Below are 23,840 nucleotides of genomic sequence, written 5' to 3'. Positions count from 1 at the left end.
CCATTATTATTTCTGTCTATTCGTACACACAGAGTTTGACAGGGTTGGTGTGTTTACTTAAAGAAGCGTGGCTCCTGTTTGACGTCGTTCTCCTCTTTCCACTTCCTCCTGGCTCTCTGAAGGTCCTCGATGCGCTGCTTCTCTGAAGACGCCATCTCCAGGTTGCCCTCCTCCAGATGCCTGTGAGAGCCAAACATCCAAACCTTCAGCAAAACAACACATCAATAAATCATATACTGGCAGCCCGAGGATCCGACGCTGTATACCTTTGATCCGGCCTGAATCGGACATCTGTACGGGGCAGCACGTCTTTCAGCTCGGGGCAAAGCTCATTCAGTTCAATGGCGAACCTGGTGAAGCCATAGTACAGCTCATAGTCTGTGGGCATGGATCCTGACCAAGAAAGGAAACAGAAACAGAAAGCTTTAAAGTCACACAATCAATTTTCCAACATATTTAAAGAATGGTCTCATGTGAGTCCAGCTGTGGTTGTGGATGAAAAAACCTGTGCCTACCTGGCCTCCAGACGCATTTGGCAGAGGGTGGGACACCACAGTAAAGGCCCTCATGCCATTTTCCAAAGAGCTTGTGGATCACTTTCCCTTCTTGGTCCATCACAAATCCTTGAACCTCATTCACATTAGAACTCCAGTAGTTTCCCTTGAAGATATTTAGCACATTTAAAGGGGGAGTGAGCGATTCTGGAGAACGCTTGTTGTCAAAATCACTTTTTGTCGAAATCAGTGAATCAATCTCCTCGTGATCCGCTACCTGTCCGTACTGTTTACGCGCTGAAAATAAAATAAAGTGTTGAGTCACAGCCTAGAATCTGTAAACTGGTATGTAAACAAAGTGGGCCCACCATAGCTGGAGACATTGCCCGTTTACAGAGCCTAGGCTGTATTTAACACCAGATTTATTTTCAGTGCACAGACAGTATGTACATGGAGCTGATTGGGAGGAGATAGTCACTGATTTTGACAAAGCAACAAGCATTCCACAGAATCGCTGACTCCACCTTTAAGATGAAATTATAGTGAAGAGTCATAAAACATTCAAATATACGTAGTAACTAAAATAGCAAGGAAACAATCGCAGTGCATTGAAATCATCTGCAAACACCTTTTACCGAAGATCTTTTACCTTGATGAAGGTAAGCTTGCAGAGGCAAGCGCTGCTCTTTGTGTTTCGGATGGTGATCTCCCCATAGTGTTCAATCCACCGTCGTCCACTGAGGATGTTGTGCACACAGGTGGTGACTTTGTTCCATTCATATTGATCTCCAAACCTGGAAATGAAACACACAATAACAGCTGGTCTGCTTCATGTGCGGCTGGAATTAAAGTGCACAACTGTATTCTTCTTCTGTCATCAACAATGACAACCTATTTGCTTTGTTTATAATAAAGAGAATCTGGATCAAGTTTGATCTAGCAGCTCATTCAACAGCCCCAGATTTTCAGAATTTGTGTTTAAACGGTTTTGTGTGGTAAAAATAGCATTGCACTCCTTTCCCAAATCCTTCCTATCGAGGGTGTTACCCGTGGCCTGGAATTCCTTGTAGATTCATCTGGCCCACATGAGCGAATGGACGGGTTACACATTTGTATTTACAGTGACAGGGCAGACAAAGGACGTAATGACAGGATGCAAAGCTATTGCAAAGATGGGCAGAATACAATAAATGTTTTATAGTATAAACAACGTGCAGTCGAGGTAAATGAGTCATTTCTGTTCTGAAATTCTACATATACCTGTAAGTAAATGTGTTAATCATCACTGACTAAGTAAGATTAACATTTTAAACTAATTATTATTATGGCAGCTGTAAACGAATAATTATGAATTGTGTGTCGACACGAATGCTATTTACTTTTAATCAGAACCAATTATTACGATTGACATGACCACAAGAATTCCAGATGAGCTGATTTTACGCCTCAATCAAAATTACCTGGGAATCATGAGATTCACTGTCCCGATGGGTAAAACCTCCATGGATTTCCCCCAGAACTTGTTTTTCCATCTCACATCTGAAAAGCAAATGAGTGTGTAAAGCATCAGTAACTCATCACATTTCTACTCAAAACTTAAGAAACAAAAAGCTATATATTTTTTTTAAATCAGCTGGATATTAAAGACACTAAACGAGAGTGGCAGAACCATCTGTTGAGCCAGAGTTCCCCGTGAGGAAATCTCCTCTCTAATTAGGTGAGCAACCTACCTTGCCAGAAGGTGAAGTTCTTGGACTCACAGTGGCAGGCGGAGACGGGAGGGTGGTGGCTCACCTTGGAGACGAGATCAAATGAAAACAGTCTGACAGCTGTTGTTGATTGGATTATACATTACATACATCTCTCTGTCAGTCTTCAAACAGAGGTCACGCCATTGACGAGACGTGCAAACATTTAGACTTTACTGTAGAGCTGTAACAAGTCACTAACCAGTTGATTCACTGTTCAGATTAGTGAAATGGGAACCACTGTTGTGACAATTCTGTCCGGTCTTCAGATAAGCCTATAGTTATCTCTAATAGCGAGAAAATGGCTACATATGATAATGCTTCTTAATATACAGTCCTTGCACATCATGCTCACCTGTTCTGAGAAAAAACAGAAGCCCTTGTCTTCCCGAATACATTCATAAGTCTCTCCGAGTAGCGGGTTGAATGGCTTGCTTCCTGCTCTGTAGTAAGTGGATGAGTAGCCCGAGACGGCAAAAGCGGCGACGAGAACCTGTCAAGAGAATCAAAGCACAACACAGCCGACATAAACAATAGGGGATTAACCAACCGGTTCATATTAGCAGGCTTCGTCAGGAATAAGCCAAACATTAGCATGTGAAAAGGGACGCAACGCAGATACGAAAATGAAGAGGATCCAAGGTCGACAGCTGCACTGGAGTGTACCACCGCCTCACAGACATGCCTTAAGAGTGAGACTATTAATGTTGGCCCATGACTGGCAATGTCATCACATATGTAAACAAATACAAGAACGATAGACATAGAAATACGGCAGGAATTTAAAGCTATAGTGCGTAACTTCTGTTCCCCTATTGAGGAATTCTGAGTAATTACAACATCACTGTTCGTGCATCTACATGAGGTTTTAAACCTTCTGCTGTGTGTCCAGGTTTTTTTCTTAGCAGTAGAATCAATCAACAAATGAAACATTTCTTGGGTGCTTCTTGGGATTTTTCTGAGCTCCTGCACCAGTGTGTGTGAGTGTGTGTTGGGGAGAAGTCACCAGTTGTAAACGCTGCCTTACTGAGAAATACAGAGAGAGTTTTGTGGAGCTGATAAGCTTAATCAACTCATGTGTCAACTCGTTTGCTGATGGCTTGAATGTATTTAGATGAAAAGGTTACGCACTATAGCTTTAAAAAGAAAATGTTCTGAAAGTTGCAGAAATCCCTCGAGAAGAACAAACTATGAACAGCAGCAATGAAGGGTCACCACCACGTTCTCTAGGTGGAACACCTCACCATGTTAGATTTACAGACGGCTTATTTATTTTACCATGCGTTCAAAGGGATCCTCGGTCTCAGCGGCCTTGTCCAGCAGCTCACTGTACTCCAGTTCCTCACACATGCGCTGCAGGGTGTTGAGGGGCTCGTTGAGCTCCACAGGCATGGACACTTTGGACAGGTCTTTGCCGATGTTGTTCCTCAAGATGTTCCAGAGGTTGATGTTGCTGGTGTCGGGACAAGGGGCAGACAGGCAGCTGCGACGCCCGTTGCGGAAGGCGCTGCCAGCAAAGTCTCCGTTGGCCACTGGCGAAGAGACCGCAAGCTCATTAACCGAACCAATCTACAACATTAGTTAAGACAGTGCACTGCTCTTCTTGGAAACGTGATAATAATCTACAACATATTACATTTAATCAGATGGGGAACTTTTGAGGAACAATAGGGAAGCTAATGGATTAGTTGTCACTTTTCAAGCAAAATTGCCCTCAAACTCCAACAGAAAAATTTTGAGGTTATTGTTTTGTCTGACTTCATACTGAATTGTTACAATTGTATACTAATAACATTGAACTTTTGATCAGATAAAACAAGGCATTTAAATAAAAATATAGGTGAATTTTTCCAGTTCACTGCCATTTTAAAGACAAAATGATTGATCAGGTAATCAAGAAGATAATACAGTAAAAGCAAAGAGAAGCATGAGTTGCAACCTTAAACACTAGATATTAACTGGATCTGAATACAATAGGGAAAGCCAATATGATTAATATCAGATCAAATAAATCTCGATAAAAAAAGCCCTTTAAGTAATTTATCTTTCATTTACTTCTCATGTCATACAGTATTTCAAAACCTTGAAATAAGATTACCCAGTAGTCCCAGTTCTTTGTCCCAATTTACAGACTATCATCATAAGAAACTATAGATCGCTCTCTGGCGAACTGACAAAGATGGAGGAAGGACATCACATTTCTCCTTACACAGATAGCTACGCTTTCATAAAGTCTATGGGAAACTCTTGGCACAGAGCAACCCTGCAAAGTCAACTGCCTCTTCCACACTGACAGATGAGCCAGCCAGATTCATAACATTGTGTGCCTGTGCGTGTGTGTGTGTGTGTGTGTGTGTATGTGTTTGTGTGTGGATGTTGTAGAGGAAGCATCCACTGAGTAGGATACTCTATTTTTTCTTATTTTCCACCCTCCAACATTTTCTCACAGAACACCATGGATGTTTGGTCCACAATGGTGCAGGAATTGGACCTACTTTGTCTAGAGACGTTATCAGTCACGCTGGCGTTGTCCTCGGAAATGTTATCGCTCACATCGCTGACGTATGACTCATCGTCTGAGCCCTGTGAGGGGAACAGGTACAGAGCCAAGTCAGTCAGTGCAGTGGAGTACGACACAAACTCTGATCGGAACCACACGCTCGCACACACACACACACACACACACACACACACACACACACACACACACACACACACACACACACACAGTTGCTGCAGTTTGCCGGTGGCGCACAAACTGCAGCAGTCATCGGCTATCTGTCCCACTGCAGTAATCAGAAGATAAGACACTGCAGCATTTTCATACGTTATATATAGCAAACACAATGAGGCCGTTGACGTCGCCAAAAGAGGGAGCGTATTGTAGCAACTTGCTGTAATGGCCTCCATTGCAGTCACCTGCTACTGGGCGAAAAGGTTTAGCCAACAGTGTAACATAGGCCTGGAGAAAGAACATGGTGGGTTGATGAATGTCATTTGGGGGTAATCCTTCAACATGGCTCAATGGATGCCTGGGGAGCTACAATGCTTAATGGCTCCTCAGAGACCATATATATTTTGAGCAGGGTGTGCGCGAGAGTAAAAATGTGGAAGACAGCATAAATTATTGTTTCAAGTAATGCACCAAATAGCCTTTTTAACAAAGCTAGAGGCCACAAATCAGGAGGAACACATAGAAGCAGTGTTATGATTACGAGACATAACTGAGGGATTTAACATTGTAGCAGATTTAAAACGGAACCCCTCCTGTCTATTTGAGTTTCCGTTATCTCTGCTTTTCATGCTGCCCTCATTAATTGCTGAGTAACTCCGGCTGCAAACACGACCATGACAGTGACGTTTTTATCTGGCTTCCCAGCAGCACCCTCCTCCTCCATCCGCCTTCCTCTACAACCTCCGCTCCTCATGGTCCAAAATGCCCTCCCTGTTTCTTCACTGTCCTGTGTTATATACAGTCTATGGTTGTAGGCCTACCTCATTCTCAGACGAGCTGGCTGACAGCAGCACTTCCTGGGCATCAAAGAACTCGGAGACAGACTCCGACATGGAGAGGCGACTCTCATTAGACGCCTGCTGAGTCAGAGGGATCCCCATCTGCTCCACGGCCTGCAGGCAAACACATGCAAACGCACGAGATGGTCACTGCTCTTCTCACTATGACAAGTTCAGGAAACAAAACAGCAATGAACAGCCACAAACATTATCAAGAAGACAACACAGGGTTCATTTTGCAGCATGTGTATCCTTGCCAGAGGGCAGGCTCCTATCCGTTTCTAATTAGTCATTTTTTCTATTAACCTTGTTGACAGGTTCTGCATAGAATAATGATCCGTAAAGCTTACCGGCCAAGGCGTACTGGAAAGATCATCAATACATAAAGGACATGGAATCAATAATGCAATTGACAAACGCAGGAGGCCAACACTACAACAACTACCTGGCCAGCCGTGCTTTTTCATCAATGTAAGAGAGTCAGAAATGAGCTCTGTCAGACCGACCACAGTGACCTACCTCGTCAGGCGTGGAGATGATGTTCACACTGACAACTTGTTCAGTCGGGACAGATTCAGAGTGGATGCGGTTGAGTCTGGTTCGAAGCTCTGCGTTTTGGGACAGGGCCTAAATAATGAAAAATGTGGTATTTTCCACATGAATTTAAAGGTGCATACCTAAACAGTGGAGGTTCACCTGTTGACTGACTGTTAGAGGATAAGTTTGTGCTGCCTTTTATCAAGAAAACGCTTGAGGAACTTTGGGAACTTTTGAGGAATCTTTGCTATGTTAAAACTGGCTCAGTGGAAAAGTTTTGGGTTCCATTTTTGCTGTCAGTAGTCTGGATATAGATATCGTTCCCACACCTTGATATGGACTGCTTTTTTTTGTTTTTTGTTGGGCAGGTCTAGAGTTTGATGCACAGAAAGTATATACTTTCATAGACTTATATTAAATTGTATAAATATCTTCCAAACTGGCAATATAACCCTTAAAGGTGCTCCGAGGAACTTTCAGTTTGTGTTTATTCTTGCAACCCCTTTGGACCAAAGTATGTTTTTACTACACCAGCTGTTGTTCCTGGGTGAGCGTACCCAAAACTATATTTAAAAAGCATTATTTGCACTGATGGTCTCGTTTGCTGTAACATGTAATTTATAATAATTAGAGGAAAAATGAGTTTCAGAAATATTTTAAAGTTCCTCATAGCACCTTGAAAGTAACATTGTATAAGATGGGGATAAAAAAAACACAGTTCTCATTCAAGGTTAGGCACAGCTAAAGTTACGTAGCTGCCACGGCCAGCACAGTTAAGCGGCTCAGTTGTTCGGTGCTGGACAGATACCGTAAAGCGGGTTCATGTGTCTCTTTTTCCTAAGACAACCATCTGAAGATTCAAAAACGCTCTGTAGAGCTGAAGGGAACTTCAGACTCATTCTCTGCGGTTTCATCAATTCAAACGACCCCAGTCACATGATCCATTTTGAATAAAAATATATTCTTATAGTCGTTTTATGTCAATGTGAAATAAAATATCAAAATGACAAAGTTAAGAAAAAAATAGGCAATCCCCTTAAGAGATGAAATGATTTAACATTAACAGCTGTAGCTCTACTAACCCTCTTCCCACTATCACCTTCTCCACAGAGCTTTGCCATGAAAACCTGACCTCCAGGCTGACATGGTCACACAACCATCCAATTAGGAACAAAGCGTAGATAAAGCAGCAGAAACATTTCACCGAAAGGATGTCAACGGTTAGCAGAGGAACAGTCCAATTAAATCACTGGAGTAGAGAGACAGCCCAGAGGAGCAGAGTTAATGAACTCACTCCCTGACCATTTCATATTGGAGAAGATGATTAAACCGTTCCTGCTCACTTGCCTACGCTCTCATCTCCGTACGTCATCTATTTTCATTGTGATTAGCGAGACGGGTCGGAATAAACTGCAGTCTGCATGTTTCATGTGACAGCCTGTCATCCCAAGCATATTTCATTACATGACAACTACAATTCAGTTATAGTTAAAAAAACGCCAAAGACACATTGCTCAAATAATGGATATTTCCTGCAATTCTTAGCATTACGTATGTGAAGTGGCCAAATATGGTCTGACAAAACGGTTCACAAAATGACTAACCCTAACCAATGGCAGGAAGGAAGAGGCTTCATGGGTAATGGGTGAAGGCGGAATCATTACCTGTGACAGAGACGTCCTAAGAGAGGTGATCTGGGAGGACTGATCTGACTTCTCCTGGTCAGACAGAATCTGCTTGATCTTTTCTTTCTCTATGGCCACCGTGTTGAAGGCTGACTTCAGCAGTGAGTGGACTGCACAGAGACAGGGCAAAAGGATGTCAGTCTCTGTTACACTGTACAATTAGGCTTTATCTCAATCCTTGAACGAAAAACATATTATTTTAAACACTCCGGGAAACCATGACATAGATTCCTAATTTTTCTTTTTACATTGACACATTGCTGGTTCGATTGACACATAACCTTTGTATGTTTTTGCTTGATGACTCACTTGTGAGTGAATGCAATTCTAAGCAATTACTTTTCATAGGTACAATGACATCATTATAAAAAATAAATAGAGATGAGAATGGAATAGAAAAAAGATACAGGTTGTAAAAAGATTTAAAAAACAGGTTTACATATTTAATGGAAAGCACTGGGACATAGTATCTCACCTAATAACCCCCTACAGGCTGTCTTGACTACCTACCTTTCTGGGCAATGGTGCAGAATTCCTCCTGGAGTTTAATGTAGTCAGTGGAACACTCTGCACTGTCTGTCAGCCGGGAGACAGGGGGCTGAAAGTCCACCAGCTCAGCACACAGGTTAGGGTTGGACGAGTGGAGGCGGACAGGGGACATGCTGGCAGACAGAGGGACCTGGAGAGAGACGGTGATCACAGACGCCTGCTGTCAATTAATAGGGAGGAACGATAAGGTGTTATGTGTCTGCCAGCTGTAAAGAGAAAGAACCCTGGTCCCTGATAGGGGCACACTTAATGTACAGAATAATGGCACACCAAAGCAATATTTCACACTAAAGGAGCAGTAACAGGAAAGGGAAAATACCCAAACGAAACATCTGTGTCAGTCATCAAGGTCCTCTGATATAAAGATATCGGCTATGTTTGAGTTGCTACATCTAGCTAAGGTAGACCATTGAGGAGCCTTTTAGATTATGTGATATTTTTCATTTTAGCATGGGGGAGGGAGGTTGGTTAAAAAGAAAAAGCAACAGTGAATGAAAGCACATTTAGTCCATTCACAAGGCACATATTGATATATTAGGAAAAATAAGCCAAAATGGAAAATCATTACTCAGGACATGACACACCAAACAAAGCTGTGTGGGAGTACATTTTACATTTCACTCTTGCTAAATAACACTTTCACTACACAACATGCAGGCTCATGCAGCACTAACCACTCTGACCACTTAAACCACATTTACATGGCAACGTTGCTGTAGGCTACTTTGTTTTCAAAATAGATTATGATCTTTTTAAATACATGTAAAATACCATACACTGTTATTTAGAGTAATGTTTCCTTAAGTACATACATCTATTGTGTCATCTCCAAATTTAAAATATAGTATCATTGACCTTTTTGTCATAATTAACATAATTAGTTTTCATTGGTTTACAGCATAACAACAGTTACAGCATTAAGGTAGTCTCAGTAACAGATTAAATTACAGGAGGTGTGTGTTTGTGTGTGTGTGTTTATATGTATGTGTATGTGTGTGTGTGTGTGTGTGTGTGTGTGTATGTGTGGCTTTATGCGACGGAGCAAAAATCAAAAAAGAGATACCTGAAGCTGGTATTTTGCATCTTTGCCGACACTTTTTGTTCTCCATCTTCTGTTCAAGCGTTTTTCTTTCTTTGACATTTCTACACAATTGGTCTTTGTGGCGCACGTGGATCAAAATATGCAAAGTGGGGTTAATAGTGAATATCACATCACAAACAAAGCAAAAGTTAACACACTGATTGATTGCAGTGAGATGGCAAAACAAAGACAACAGTCTCACAAATGAGTCGCAAAGAAAAATTTTAGGCAAATGGAACACATGGGGTTAAAAAAAATGCATTTCTGCCAAAAACAAAATGTTTAAATTGAATAAGATACTGATCCGCTCTGTCTAGACAGATAATGAAGGCGACCGCTGGGGTTTTTCTTAAACTGAGACACCTCCATCAAAATCTGAACTCCTTCATTCAAACACACACACACACAGACACACGCTATTCTCTAAATGAAACAATAACTTAACAGCTTTTCCTGCTCTCTGTACCCCTGCATACATTTACAGTATTTGTGTTCTTGTAGTTGCATGCATGTTTGTGTGTGTGTGTGTGTGTGTGTGTGTGTGTGTGTGTGTGTGTGTGTGTGTGTGTGTGTGTGTGTGTGTGTGTGTGTGTATATTTCTCACCTGCATATCTGTGAAGTTGGGCGCCGACTGTGTCCTTTGGAGAATCTCCAGACTCTGCAGTAAGCGGCTCAGCTCGGTCAAGTTGGACTGGCATCGTGCAAGCTCTAAAAATACAATTCATAAAACACATTCAGTGTTACGTTTCACAAAATGCTCATCAATCCTCCCCACAGTGGTCCTACTTATCGTAAAAGGCCTGGAGCGTGATTTGATCTACTTCTTTGTGAAATCAGATTATGTGCCAAGCCAAAGGGGAAAAAGAAAAAAATTGCACTCACCCTCTGTGCACTTGTCCATCTCCTCTGATTCCTGCAGCCAGGCAACCACCTTGCTCTGGCCGTTGCTGTAGGAGGCAGGCAGGCTGCTGTTGCTGCAAATGATGGGGACCACCGGCTGCCACGGCAAGCTGCTAGGCTTGGCCTGCTGTGTTTGTGTGTGGGGTGAGATTTGGCATTTTAAAGTAGTGTGTTGAACACCTGATGGGGGTAATTCAACTGGTCCTGATCATACTTTACTTAATCAAGTTTTTAGTTATTATGTCCATCATTGATTATTGTATAAATAATGTTTTCAATTAGTTTAAAAAGTATTAATAATGAATCAATAAAATAAAAAAATATTTGATCAACAACAGTGGTTGCTGACAAAAAGGGGAGCACACATGAAGTAACATAAATCAATTGGAATTATGCTATTAGCCACAAGATGCCAAGGCAATCGTCAGTTAAAACAACAATGTGGAACAAGTTTTTAATCAGATTTTGTGATACAGTTGCCTTCCATACATGTAAACTGTGAAATCAACTACAGCCATTTACAGTAATAATGGATAGGATTTATATAGCGCTTTATTCCCTAAGGACTCAAAGCACTTACAGGGTTCCAGGTTCCATTCATTCACACACAGTCATACCGGTTGCTGTAGGAGGCAGGCAGTATTTGTATGGAAATGAAATGGTTCAGTTAAATTTCGAGAAATGGGAAGGACAACACTTACACGCCACAAAGTATGACGTGTAAAGTGATTAAGGGTGGGTGAACACAACAGCACAGAGGCAGAAACAATCTTGTCCGACCATAAAATCTTCGTGTCGTTACTGTGAATGTTCAGTGAATTTGAACTTCCTCTCTTCCGGATGATATTTTGGTACACTATCCCAGATTCCAATGAAAACCAAACTAGGCAATCTCTCATTCCTCGTGACATAACCTTCTTGAATAAGTAATTGCACTCTAGCCAGAGCGAGGGGTTTAAAACTATTGTTCAGCTCTATTTCTACACGGTAGAAGAATCAAAAATGTTTGGCCTGCTTTGATGAGAAAGGTCCATGTCAACATAACATCTTTAAGGCTATGTTTTACGTATCTGCTAAGCCTTTATCGAGCACAAATGTAAAATTTTGTCTTGGTCCAGTTTAACAAATGAGAGGATTTGCTGTTTTCTTCTGTTATCTAGTATTGTAAATTTAATATCTTTGGGGCTGAGAAAAGAAGATCTTTGAAGACGACATCTTGAACTCACTATTTTTATCAATTTTAAAAACCAAACAATTCATTTATTTGACAATGAAAATAATCATTACTTGTGGCCCTGTGCTCACCTTGGCTTCACGCACCACACTGGGGGGTGGTTGGGGGGCCTCGATAGCAGCTGGGGGAGGAAAGGTTCGGATGGTGGCATCCCGGGGAGATCGCACGATCTCGTTCTGACGGTAAAGCCGGTGATGACGCAGCTTGGACACCCACGCATCAAAGATCTCTTGGGATTTGACCTAAAGAGGGAGAAGAAAGATGGCTTTATAGTAAACTGTCATCCTGTTGACCTCCTGTTTATCAAGCTTGAAATGAAATGATCGACTCTTCCTCATCAGTGTCACCTTTAGGTGATATATATGCTCCTCTGTGTCCAGATCAATGCGACGGGCTCTCTTCTTGATGGACATGACTGAGAGGCCCACGTCAATGCTGCCATGAAGTTTGCCTTTCTGGATCTAAGGAGTGACGGACGCATATTATTTTTCAGTTTCCTCAAAGTAAAAATAACAGTCAATGAAATCACTTTTCAATTTTCATCGGTTATTACATTTACAATAAACCTCTTTTACTCCAGAAATGTTTGAAGAAACCAGAGAATATTCCATGCCAATGATCACCTATTCTAAAGACTTCAGTCTTCAGACCTCTGTCAGGTAAGAATGTGTTTAGCCAAATACAGCTAGAGCTGAAACGCTTAGTTGATTGATTATTTTACAGAAATAAATAAATTAAAATATATATACAGCATAAACATATGTATACAGTCCAACATCCAATGACCATTTTGTGTTGTAACAATATCAACTTTTAATGCATTTAATAGTGTTAAATAACATTGAGTTTAAACCCAACACACAAAACATGATATTGATAACGGGGTACTTCAGGCAAAAAAAGATTGGGAACCATTTTTCCAGCAGAGACAAGATTAATTCGCTGACTCTGGCTTGTCAACTGTAAAGATTTGCTGCAGCCCTAAACAGCACTGGCACTTTATTGAAGGATCTGAGAACTGAAACATTATTAATTAAGTGAGTACAAGTGATCCACTGATTCTTTGGTTTCTTTCATTCCCCTTTTATCCGTCAAATTCAAGCGTCCCTGCAAGGCGACATGGCGTGCTGCTAAAATGCATTGAACATCACGACCCGTGTTGCAGATGTTTCTGCTGACTCATTGCCAAGCCGAGCGGCTGTCGGGCCAGTCTGCCTTGTTTTCGCCTGTGGGTTATAGTCAGGGTTACTTACATCAATGGGGGACTTGGAGTACTTCAGCATACCATTGTCCAGAACAAAAAAACGCTGCAGAGAGAATAGACAGATAAATGACAGTAAAAAGGCCGACATTGAATTCAGATCATATTTGGATTTGTTTTTATTGTGGACTCAATGATATGTTAATTCTCTCATAATAAACTGTAGGACATTGTGTGTTTTGTGGTGCTGTGAGTTCACACATGCTAACAACAGGGGCTGGTTCATACTGGCATTACATTGTTTTGAGAAAGCCCAAGTTAAAGGTGGAGTCAAAAAACATCAAAAACATTTCCTGTCAAAATAAGTGAATATCTCTTCATGATCCGCTACCTGTCCATACTGTGTGTGTGTGTGTGTGTGTGTGTGTGTGTGTGTGTGTGTGTGTGTGTGTGTGCGCTGAAATAAAATTCCAGTGTTAGTACACAGCCTAGGCTCTGTAAACTGGTATCTTGACAAAGGGTATGCAAACAAAGAATTGCTGACTCCACCTTTAAGTTGATGCTGAAGTCGCTGACTGTAAAATTAAAATACCCAGAATACTTGCGGAAGAGGCCCACAGAGGGTGAAGCATGGTGCGTGAAAAAAGGGGGAACTTGTTTTAAGCAATAGTGCTTCACTAGACAGCAAGCTGTTTAACATTCAAGGAAGGAGGCTGTGTTTGAAAGTGTGTTTTTGTGCTGTGTATCTTACTTTGTGCCAGCCTTTCAGGGGCCATTTCCGCTTCTTCAACATAAAGCCCTCGTGTTTGTCAGGCCTCTGGACGTTGCTCTGACCGATTTTCAGCCCCTCAATGATTTCCCAGCTGTCTGCCTCCTAGGGAGAAATAATAGTACAGAGCTGTGTGTCAGAACTAATTCACTCATTCCTCCAGATTAGGAAGAAAACAAGGAGATAGGCGTGCTGCTGCTGCTGCAATAACAATGAAAAGATGTTCCTGTCATGTCCACCGTCTGAAGAAAACAAAAGGACACGCTTAGCACTTCATTATTCGTTTTCCCTTGTACTACACATTTAAAGAAATACTGCCCCATTCAAATTCCCCCTTGCTCTCTCAGCATTTTACACTCCATTAGCTTTCTCCTGACTGTGCTCTTCGTGCTGCTAGCGGGTTTGTAATTCAAAGTGACGCCTGTAGAGCAGAGGGACAGCCGGGTCAGGCAAGGACAGGTGAGACATCACACCGGAGGGAGGAGGGGGACACTGGGAATCATGGGGTGGACAGCAATATGTCTAGACACAGAAAAGGATCGTCACCAACTTGATGTACCGGCCGGACAAAATCTAAGTTTGTAATTTTTTTAAACCGACACGCTTTCTTTTCTAGGGCCCATGATCAGTTAAGTCACCAAACTGGATGTCTTTTTTTTTTTTTTTTTACACCAACATTTTTTTGTACGGTATCATTTTTTACTAAAAATTTGTTTTTGTTCTTCTCTATAAAAAAAAATGTGTTTTCTATAGCTTTCGTTATCTTCTAGGGTCTTGGTTTACCCAAAATGATAACACCTCACTTCCCTGTGTTAAGCATTTTACTATGCAGTATATTAACTAGATTAGCTATATCAGTGTGTTATAAATGGTTTATGACACACTGTATTATAGATGGCAAGCAGATAAACGTGTTTGTGTGTAAAACAAAGTTGTGGTGATATAGATTGTGTCTTAATAGGACACAAGGGGAAAGTTACCATGGTTAACTGTACATTTAAATATGCCCTTAAAGCTGCATACATGACAGTGTGTTAAACCATGTGAAACATGTTGGTACACTGCTCATAAATTCCAAATAGGGGGGAATTTTAATTAATAGCCAATGAATTAGTTTTGTTTCAAATTATTTCATTTAAAGATTTGATGTTTCCCAAAAAAGTGACAGTTAAATCTCTGGCATCACAATAATATCCACAGATATGCTCTGACCTTTAATAAGCTTTACATTCCCCATATGACTTCTATTTGAGGATAAGATTATCTGCAGAGGGATATTAATAATAGAGATACTGAGTGACAGAAATTATATGGAAGTCATTTATTAAATCGAGAACAGGTCTGTGCCTTGGTAAGTGATTCCCTACATTTCCAATAATGCAGGGGAGATTTTCCGCCAATGTTAGAACGGTTTTGTTTATGTCTGATTTTGATCTTTATCTTGCTGCTCTTCTTGCTTGTTTAAAGTGGACAGAAGGTCTCATAAGGTTGTTTTCTAATGTTGACAGACCACTGTAACCAATCTGGTGGACCATACCAACACAGTCTTGGTGAAGCAAATTAGCTAATTTTTGACTTTGAAGTTATTTCTTCAAAACCATTGACTATTGCTTCTTAAATCATTAATATTTAATATTTTAGAGAAGTACTTTAATACAGTGACTTTAAATCAGCCCTAGGGAAAATACCTGCAACTATATTTAGTTGTGTGTTAAACGTGCAGCCGCATAAAGCAACCGTCTTATTAGTGGAGTGTCAAGAGTCAAGAAAAGTAACAACGCAACCCATCTTCTGACTGCACTGCATTATGGTCTACCATGGTAACACTGTGTCCACTGAAGCGATATCTCAACATGACATGCAGTCATTTATTCTCAGGCAGTCATCCTTAAAGGCAGACATTCAACATTTGAATGAAAATATAAATTATAGCGTTACACAAAAATAATCCCTCTCAATGATCACTTTTTAATATGGGAGGTTTGTTTATCTGCACAGTCTTCCTCTATCTGGCTGTATTTTACGTAGTAACATTTGTTGGTATCGTTTTGTAAACAGAAGACTCAGGTCTAAGCTCCACCAAAGCTCCTCCCTGCTACTTTGCGGGGCCCAGAGCACAGAGCAGAAGCCTCTCCACTTCCTTGACTGGGGTTAGCTTTGGTTAGCTCAGTGGCTAACACACTGATATGTACTGTATGCCTAACTGGACAGGGTGAGTACGGTAGTCAACCTTTAAGAAAAACATTAATAAAATAGAATGCGACTGAATGTAATATTGGTGAAGTAGGTCATGTTTTTATGTCATACTTGAATCAGTAGACAAAACCCTAAAAAACAGCCTATGGCTCTTCACTGCAAGGTGCGATGTTGCGACCTTCAAGACAGCTCGCTTTGCAGGACACTTAACAAAATGAGACAACAGCTTGTTTAATCAAATGACCAGGCCAACAGATCTGTCTTTTAATGAGGTCATGTTTCCCCAACGGCGACAACCCGTCCTTTCTTTGGCCCTACTATATTGGAGGAGCTGAACGTCATTAGGAAAAACGTACCTCGCCACCATTCAAATAATTCATATCCCTTTATATCCTTTATATATTGAGCAACTCAACTGTATAATGTTGCCTTTGAAATGACAAAAAAAAAAACTCACCTCAAACCGCTTTTGTCTTTAAAACATAACACAGCCTTTACACGTGATGAGCATCTCCCCTGACAGGCAATAACAAACAGCAGCCCGTGAGAAAACCTTTGGACAAACTTGGTTATCTGCAGCATTTTCAAATGTTTCTACATTGCCAAAGCAACACTAGCCTAAAAAAAATAATAGCTTGCACTGCATATGTTCAATTCAATATGCAATTCAATGCAATTTTTCCTCGGCATCATTTTAAGATCCCAACCATCAATGTTAGAAATCAATAAGTGCCTCACGAGAAACAGTCCACACAACCACCAGGCTCCACATGAATACCAAAGTGTCGGTTTGTACGGAAACAGTACTGCCACGGTCAGGAGAATTTGCTTTTGTTATTGGACTGAAAAAAACAGAACTGAATTAAGCGAGGACAATTTCCTGTACTCTGCTCACATTCATTGATCTCACTGCAGAATAATTTAAGGCTGAATGAGCCGGTCCCTCTTGGCGAGTTCACCCCTTTAATGACGGATCTTGTGGCAGACTCAGTAAGAGGCTGTCTGCTTTTCTACTGCAAGACTTTAAAGAGGGCCGTTCATGAGTTTGTTTGTTTCATACTGGATCACTTGAACTTGATTTCCCTGTATGCCTTGCCTGTATGTGCTTTTTTCATGTTTCCCTTGAAAAAGACACATATCGGTGAAACAACACTATCACATGCCAGTATACATTTCTGACAAGGAAAAGTGAAAGCTTGTATAATCCCAATCATCGACTATGTCAATCTAACATTCTACCTTTGTAGGTTTCATATGGTATCCACCACCACCACATACATTTAGCACGGTAGACATTTTAATGCCTGCAATGTATCAAACTATTACAGTTGAGGTCTCCCTGAAACTGCAGAAAGGACAAAAGCTCCTTGGGGACACCTTAGGCTACATCAGCACTATAAATATCAGTTTAATAGCCCACTTCTGATGACAAGTTTCTCTCACACATCTGCCTCTCTCCCACAGACACTGATGATCTAAATGTGTGGAGTAATGGTCTCTACTGCTGCTGAAAGCTGAAATACTGGAGGATTCACCTTTCTATGGTGCTACACTACACTGCATAGACACCACAGAACCAATTTCACTTTATTTCCTACTTTTACCCGGTAGTGTATTCACAGCAAAGTAAAACATAACGATGAAATAAAGAAGAGAATGATCAAATAATGAACAGACGAATCCTTTTTATCTTTCATAAGAGTTCCTAATCTAAGGCGCTTACTTAATCATCAATTACCTAAAATAAGCCTTTTTTGAAGCCAAGAACGGCTGTCATTTTATAACTGGTTACAAGTTAATCATCCCGTCCTCTTAGGATAAGGGGCTCGTGTTCTTATGTAAACAGGTTATTTATCTCGTTGCCTCTGAAAAACAACAGAATGTTTTCAAGAGATAAAGTGAATTATCCCACTTGAGAAATCGACCCAGAATAATAATGTTCGAGACCATTCTGAGCAAACAAATTAGTTGGTGTAATCTACGGTAGGTAACCGTGAGGATTTGCTGCTTTTCCATTTTATATTATTGTAAATTGAATTTTCCATAGGCTTTGGACTGCACGTCACCTTGGAATCTAGAAAAGAATTCCCCATTTTCCAAAATGTTATGGATCAAATGATTTATCGTGTACTGAAGAACATAATAAGCAGATGTAGACTACTGATGGCCACAATAATTGTAAGTTGCAGCCGTCGTTGCGAAAACAGACTCATTTGAAATGAACTAACTTGTGTTCTCGAGATTACAGATGAAATAAAACTAATGCCACTACGGCCATTCTTGGCTTCCGCAGCTGTCAGAGACTCACCGGTAAACACTTTTGATTTATGAGGCTGAAACCGGAGAAGCTTTACATTTCAGCAACAACTAATCACGATACAAGCGGTAAACATGCAACCTTTTAAGGCCCTTGATGACTGTTCAAATGCTCTTTAAGCTGCATCCAAGAGCAACCATCATCAGTTTAATCAAGTCATTTGTATGTTCCATATAGACAGCTAAACTGTCAATCTTACAGAGTGATAAGGTTAGACAGATTCACAAGGTCATGGGGGTCCAGTCAGTGTCACCCGGGGCTATATGAGGGTGAAGATGCTTTCTTTTAAAAAGCGAGAATACAGCATGTTTCTGTCTCGCGAACAGGACAATTATTGTACAGTTAACCATAATGTCTGTGCTTGACTATAGAGATATCCTATATTCCGTTGCTTCTCGCTCTACCTTAAAACAACTTGATGTATTTTGTCATTGTGATTTGCGCTTCATAACAAAGGGATCATCACTGTGTATGATGTGAAGGCTGGTCCTTGTCACACTTGCAGGTGTCTTCTCTAACAAAATACCAAAGGCTTAATCATTAAAGATGCAATTTATAGTATGTGTCGTGGTCTCCTACTGTACTGTGAGGATATAATACTGTGTAAGAAAATACTTTACTATGAAACTGTACTCCTTGAGAGAACCACTCTAACATGTTCAGGGTTTTTCCTGCATTCAAAAAATTTTGGCGCCCGCCAAAGGAATTTTAGCGCCCGCCAAAGGAAAATCCTCAGCGCCAAAGTGTTTTTTTTTTATATATAGATAAATAAATAAAAATCTACTTAAAACTGCTCCAAATGTGTTTCCATTTCCAGTCATATTACTTGCAATCTCAGTTGTAAAAAAATAAATCAGGTCGGGGATAATCGTTATTAAACTATCATTGTTCCGCTCGCCGGGGCATGCAGGCTTATAAATGCAGCAAATCCTTTCAGCCGTGAGCTCCGCTCGGCCCCTCCCTCACCTGATAGTTTCGCTAACGGCTAGTCCAGAGAGTAGCTACGAGGGAGATGTTGCGCATTGCCGGGTGTTTTGAAAAACTTCTAGATGATGAGGATAAAGGTAAAACTAATTGTGTTGTCTGAAAACACTTCAGACTCACAACAAACTAAAATAATGTGCAAGATTTGTCACGCGCGGACACGCGAGTAACATGACATACGCGACCGAGAGACAGAAGCCCCTTTTACACAGCCAGTGAAAGCCGGGAATATGCCGGCCTTTCGGCCCTCCCCCCAGCTGTGTAAATGCGACAGTTGCGGAACGAGGGAAGAAAGGTGCGAGTGATCGTTCCGGGAATTTTACTACCTCGGGGGGTAGTAAGATTCCCGACACGATCAGTTCCGCCTCTCTGTTTAAATGCTCCAGCTTGTTGTTGCGGAACAGGGGGGCGTTTGACGTTCCATAGTCTACGTTCTAAACATGCGACCATGTTAGCAGTTGAAGGACGTGTGTTTAACATTAAAGAGGACCTATTATACTACTTTTCTGGTCTTAATTTCTTGTTTTACACTGCTATAGAGCAACCTGACACGAATCACATCACAAAAAACTATGTAGATTTTCGGGAAGCTCTTTCTCTTATTTTGGCGATCCAGCACGTCCTGTCAACACTTGAGTGTGTGTGCTTCGGCAATCTCCGCTCCCTCCGCCTGTGCATCGGCCATCTCCGCTACCCTCCCCCCCCCTCCTGCAAACCCCACTCCGTTGTGATTGGTTACCTTCCTTCCGGAACACTTTCAGTGGCGGGAAGCGCGAGCATGGACCTATAAGGGCGCGAGGCAGACGCGAGGCAGACGCGAACAGGGAAGTGACAGCATTACCATACATGGAAACATCCGCGTGGGGACTTCACGAAGTTTTATGCGACGTCACGAATTATGAAAGGGTAGACCGCTTTGAAGACGTGACTTCTCGACTGGCTAGAATAGTGTTTAGTGCTCGGCACAGACACCCCAGACGGTCAGCAGGGAATACGTCGAAATGCATGTAAGTCATTATTTGATAATTTAGTATGGTTAAGCATGACTATGAATCATCATAACAACGTTTATAGGTCATAAAAGTCAAAAAGCATCATAGGTCCTCTTTAACCACGGCGGCCTGATGTCCCGTAAAAATCACCAAATAAAAGGAACGGTGTATAATCTATCTGATCATAAGGTCCGTTGCTCAATCCAAACCCCCGCGCTTCATTTTGCAGAGTGTATGAGTCTATTTCTGCCCAGGAGAAGTTGTACAATGGAAAGCTAGGCTAGGCTAAGTAAGGGATAAAGTATAGCGAACGGGTCACTTGCTAGAAATAAAGACCGACAAGCTGAAGCAGGAGCCCGACGCGCAGAGGAGGGCTCTTGTTCAGCTTGAAGGTCGACCTAGTAATGGGGGAATAGTCTGCTCGCCCCGCTAGACTGTCTGCTTCAGCTGACTGAAGGCTCCGGCTCAGCTGTTAGCCACAGAGCTACTGTTTTGCTAACACATTCCGCCGCCGCTATTATTATCCTAAGTCTGAGCGTATATCCACACTTTATTTCTGTCTACAGTAACGTGACTTCACACACTGTGTGTATGTGTATGTCTGATTGGCAGATCGCTGCCCTCACAAAGAGACTCGCTCACAGCCAACCTGTCACACACACACACACACACACACACACAGAGGTGACGCGGTCGGATTGATTTAGTCAGTTTGGTTAACTGTCCCAGTGATGTTGGACTCAGCGCGTAGCGAGATCAACTGGCACATCGTGGGGACAGTAAAATACGGCCCTCTTACTGCAAGCTCCAGCACTTCTGCTCTCAATTCACCGGCCATTGTTGTTGTTGTAAAGCAGCTGACCGGCGCGGCGCTAAATGTTTACGTCACACCTGACGCTGTTTACAAGCACCTCTTTCATTCCGGAGCGCTGTGTAAAAGGGACTACTGATGCGCCAGCAGGCCGGCGTTGCTTGGTTCTGTGTAAATAACACAGAAGCAAGCAAAGCCGGCATATTGGAGTGATGTTGTTCCGTCAATATGCCGCAATCTCTGTGTAAAAGGGGCTAGAGAGAGAGAGAGAAAGAAAAGTGATATACGACCTGATCTGCACCTTTAAACATCCCGACCAATTTGTTTATTCACTTTAAGTAGAGTCATAGTGGTCTATGACCAAGCAATCAATGAATAAAAACACAGGAAGTTTAAAGCTCCTTAACTCCTGCCACCACAACTGTCAACACTACAATGCAACTGCCTATCCAGCCAGCTCCATGACATAAATAAATCATGCCCTTACATTTAATGCTAGCAAAAGACGTGCCCTATCAACACCATTTACAACTGGTTATTTTTATTTTGACATATTTTTATTAAATTATTAAAAATATGTTTCACTTATTTAGCCTATTTCTATTCTCCCTGTTTTCAGTTCAATTAGGCCTTTGTTTAAAGTCCAAAGTCATGGTGTTTTTAGAAAAAAACCTTGTTAAAAGTAAAATAAATGCATAATGTTCTTAAATCAATGATTAACTGTCTTTAATAATCGTGATAACACAATGTGATTACTCAAAATAATCATGATTATGATTTTTTCATAATTGAGCAGCCCTACCTTCTTCCATGGTTTAGATCAATTAGAAACAATTAAAGTATTAAACAGTTAGGCCTAGTCATTATTAGTATTTTGACTTCATATCTACAGGTTGTTTATTGTGATTTCATAAGCGTCAGTGAGCTCCATGGTAACGCAGTGATTGACAGGCTGACTGAAATGCTCTTGAGCTGGACAGAAACTCCCCTCTCCCAACCCAACACCCCTCTTAAAATACACAAACCGTTTGCCTTTACTGTCGCGACCCCAAAAAAAATCGGTCGCGTACTGACCCCCAAAGGCCCATTCTGAGCCAGGAAAAACCCTGATGTTCTCACCTCGTCCTCCACAATTACCACTGAACAATGATATTTTAGAAAACAAATGACCACAGAGTATTTGTTGTCAGGATGGATTTCACTGCAATGTCTGGCTGGCTCAGAAGTAACGCATAAGAGTGGGACGGTGGGCTGCCACATGGATGAGAAGTGAGTGCATATAGGCTCAAGTCACATGCCCTGTGTGAACACCACATATTCTATTAAGTTATAGACTCTGCTGTGTGCATGTGTGACCTGCAGTCTTGAGGGCAAGAGATTATCTGAAAACATTGTTTCGATTAGGAACTGAAGAAAGGTGAGGGGAACTGGAAAATATTACGAGATTTACAGAAACTTGAAAAAGTATTTTTGGAGTCAGCCGTTCTAAGCGGTTGGTTCCAAAAGCCTGTCATTTGTGAAGATTTACAAAAATGCATCAAATGTACTCCAAAGCAATATATTTGAACTGTTTCTACACAAAGTATTATAGGATCATTTCAAAGAGTGCAATGACAAACTGACACCTTCTTCACAAAGTTTTGAAAGTGAAAATTTTAAATAAAAGTCCAAGAACTGTAAAGCAAAATAAATATCTACACTATCAAAGAAGGAAAAACAACAACTATCAAATAAGTTAAAGAATGGCGGCTGCTGCCTTTTAAATCTGAACAGGACAAATCAAGTATGGGGTATATGGTAATGCAGCAGCAACAACCATAAAGAAACACCAGCATCATTGAAGTCAATGAGAAAGGGGAGAAAGGGGACCTGGATTAGCCTTGTGGAATATGGATTGGTAGGTGGATTGGTGTCATCAGTCCGAAATCTGTGATCTACACAGCCATATCGGCACCCTATAATATTGGATTGGACTGGTCCCATCTTTATTATTTTTTGTGAATGACGTCTGCACAGGATAAAGAAGACACTCATGTATGTAGTTGTCAGTAAAAGGGCTCCTTCATTCATCCATTTAACAACAGTATGTTTTTGGCATTACCATGACAACAGCCACTATCTGATTTTAAAGGAACTGACACTGGTATCACTTGATTTCTTCACTCTCAGAAATAAAAGGGAGGGACATTTCTTCAGTAGTTGCCAGGAACATAGCATGTCATTTCCATCTATTCCTGCTTCTATCTCTGAGCTGAAAACACCTTATCTAACTAGGACATTACAAGCGGCAAGAAAATAATGTTTTGATAGTTACATCCTATATCAACACGTAAGAGTGTGTGTGTGTGTGTGTATGTGTGTGTGTGTGTGTGTGTGTGTGTGTGTGTGTGTGTGTGTGTGTGTGTGTGTGTGTGTGCGTGCATGTGTGAGTTTGTGCTTAGTGCGTGCGGGCGGTGCCTCTAATTGCTCTCATGAAGGTCTCCAGAGTGAACAGCAGTTCTCAGCAGAGGGGAAAGGGACACGTATTGATTTGAAAATGGGGGCTGGATCTCATTAAAGCCATTCCCCCCCCAAACAAAATGCCCCCCACGTATTTTTAACTCAAAAACTGAGGCCCATACCAAGCCAGCTAAAGTATTTTGCCAGCGTCTAATGGGCTTCCTCGGGACATCCCTGGGGAAGGTGCAATGTGCTGAATATTCTCTAGAGCCGTCCGCCAACCAATGTAAAAAAAAACTCAAGCACAAACAACAAGCTTCTCAAGTGGCGATGCAGAAAAACACAATCATGGAGGTTAATACACAGCGAAAGCGCAGGTGTAACATTGTA

At 41.4% G+C, this 23,840-nt stretch overlaps 1 protein-coding gene across 7 annotated transcripts in view; it reads right to left on the bottom strand.

Moving 5' to 3' along the window:
- Positions 1-23,840, bottom strand: part of osbpl6 (oxysterol binding protein-like 6) — a 40,918-nt gene that overhangs the window by 3,381 nt on the left and 13,697 nt on the right. For 2 of the 7 annotated variants that reach the window (XM_080038035.1, XM_080038036.1), the window contains exons 3-22: positions 13,694-13,816; positions 12,995-13,048; positions 12,089-12,202; positions 11,813-11,983; positions 10,490-10,634; positions 10,212-10,315; positions 9,590-9,682; positions 8,488-8,683; positions 7,957-8,087; positions 6,275-6,382; positions 5,738-5,869; positions 4,738-4,825; positions 3,521-3,774; positions 2,598-2,735; positions 2,225-2,288; positions 1,955-2,033; positions 1,144-1,288; positions 516-660; positions 267-393; positions 58-180 (exon numbers count right to left, since the gene is read on the bottom strand). In XM_080038035.1, coding sequence (XP_079894161.1) covers positions 58-180; positions 267-393; positions 516-660; positions 1,144-1,288; positions 1,955-2,033; positions 2,225-2,288; positions 2,598-2,735; positions 3,521-3,774; positions 4,738-4,825; positions 5,738-5,869; positions 6,275-6,382; positions 7,957-8,087; positions 8,488-8,683; positions 9,590-9,682; positions 10,212-10,315; positions 10,490-10,634; positions 11,813-11,983; positions 12,089-12,202; positions 12,995-13,048; positions 13,694-13,816 — 2,534 coding nt within the window. The remainder of the gene's footprint in view (positions 1-57; positions 181-266; positions 394-515; positions 661-1,143; positions 1,289-1,954; positions 2,034-2,224; positions 2,289-2,597; positions 2,736-3,520; positions 3,775-4,737; positions 4,826-5,737; positions 5,870-6,274; positions 6,383-7,956; positions 8,088-8,487; positions 8,684-9,589; positions 9,683-10,211; positions 10,316-10,489; positions 10,635-11,812; positions 11,984-12,088; positions 12,203-12,994; positions 13,049-13,693; positions 13,817-23,840) is intronic. The other 5 variants (XM_080038037.1, XM_080038039.1, XM_080038041.1 and 2 more) reach the window with 5 other exon arrangements.

The sequence above is a fragment of the Ammodytes marinus genome (genome assembly GCF_949987685.1).
Source record: "Ammodytes marinus genome assembly, chromosome: 12".
Lineage (NCBI taxonomy): Eukaryota > Metazoa > Chordata > Actinopteri > Uranoscopiformes > Ammodytidae > Ammodytes > Ammodytes marinus.
Note: the sequence above shows the minus strand (reverse complement) of the source record. Positions and strands in the feature narration are given on the sequence as shown.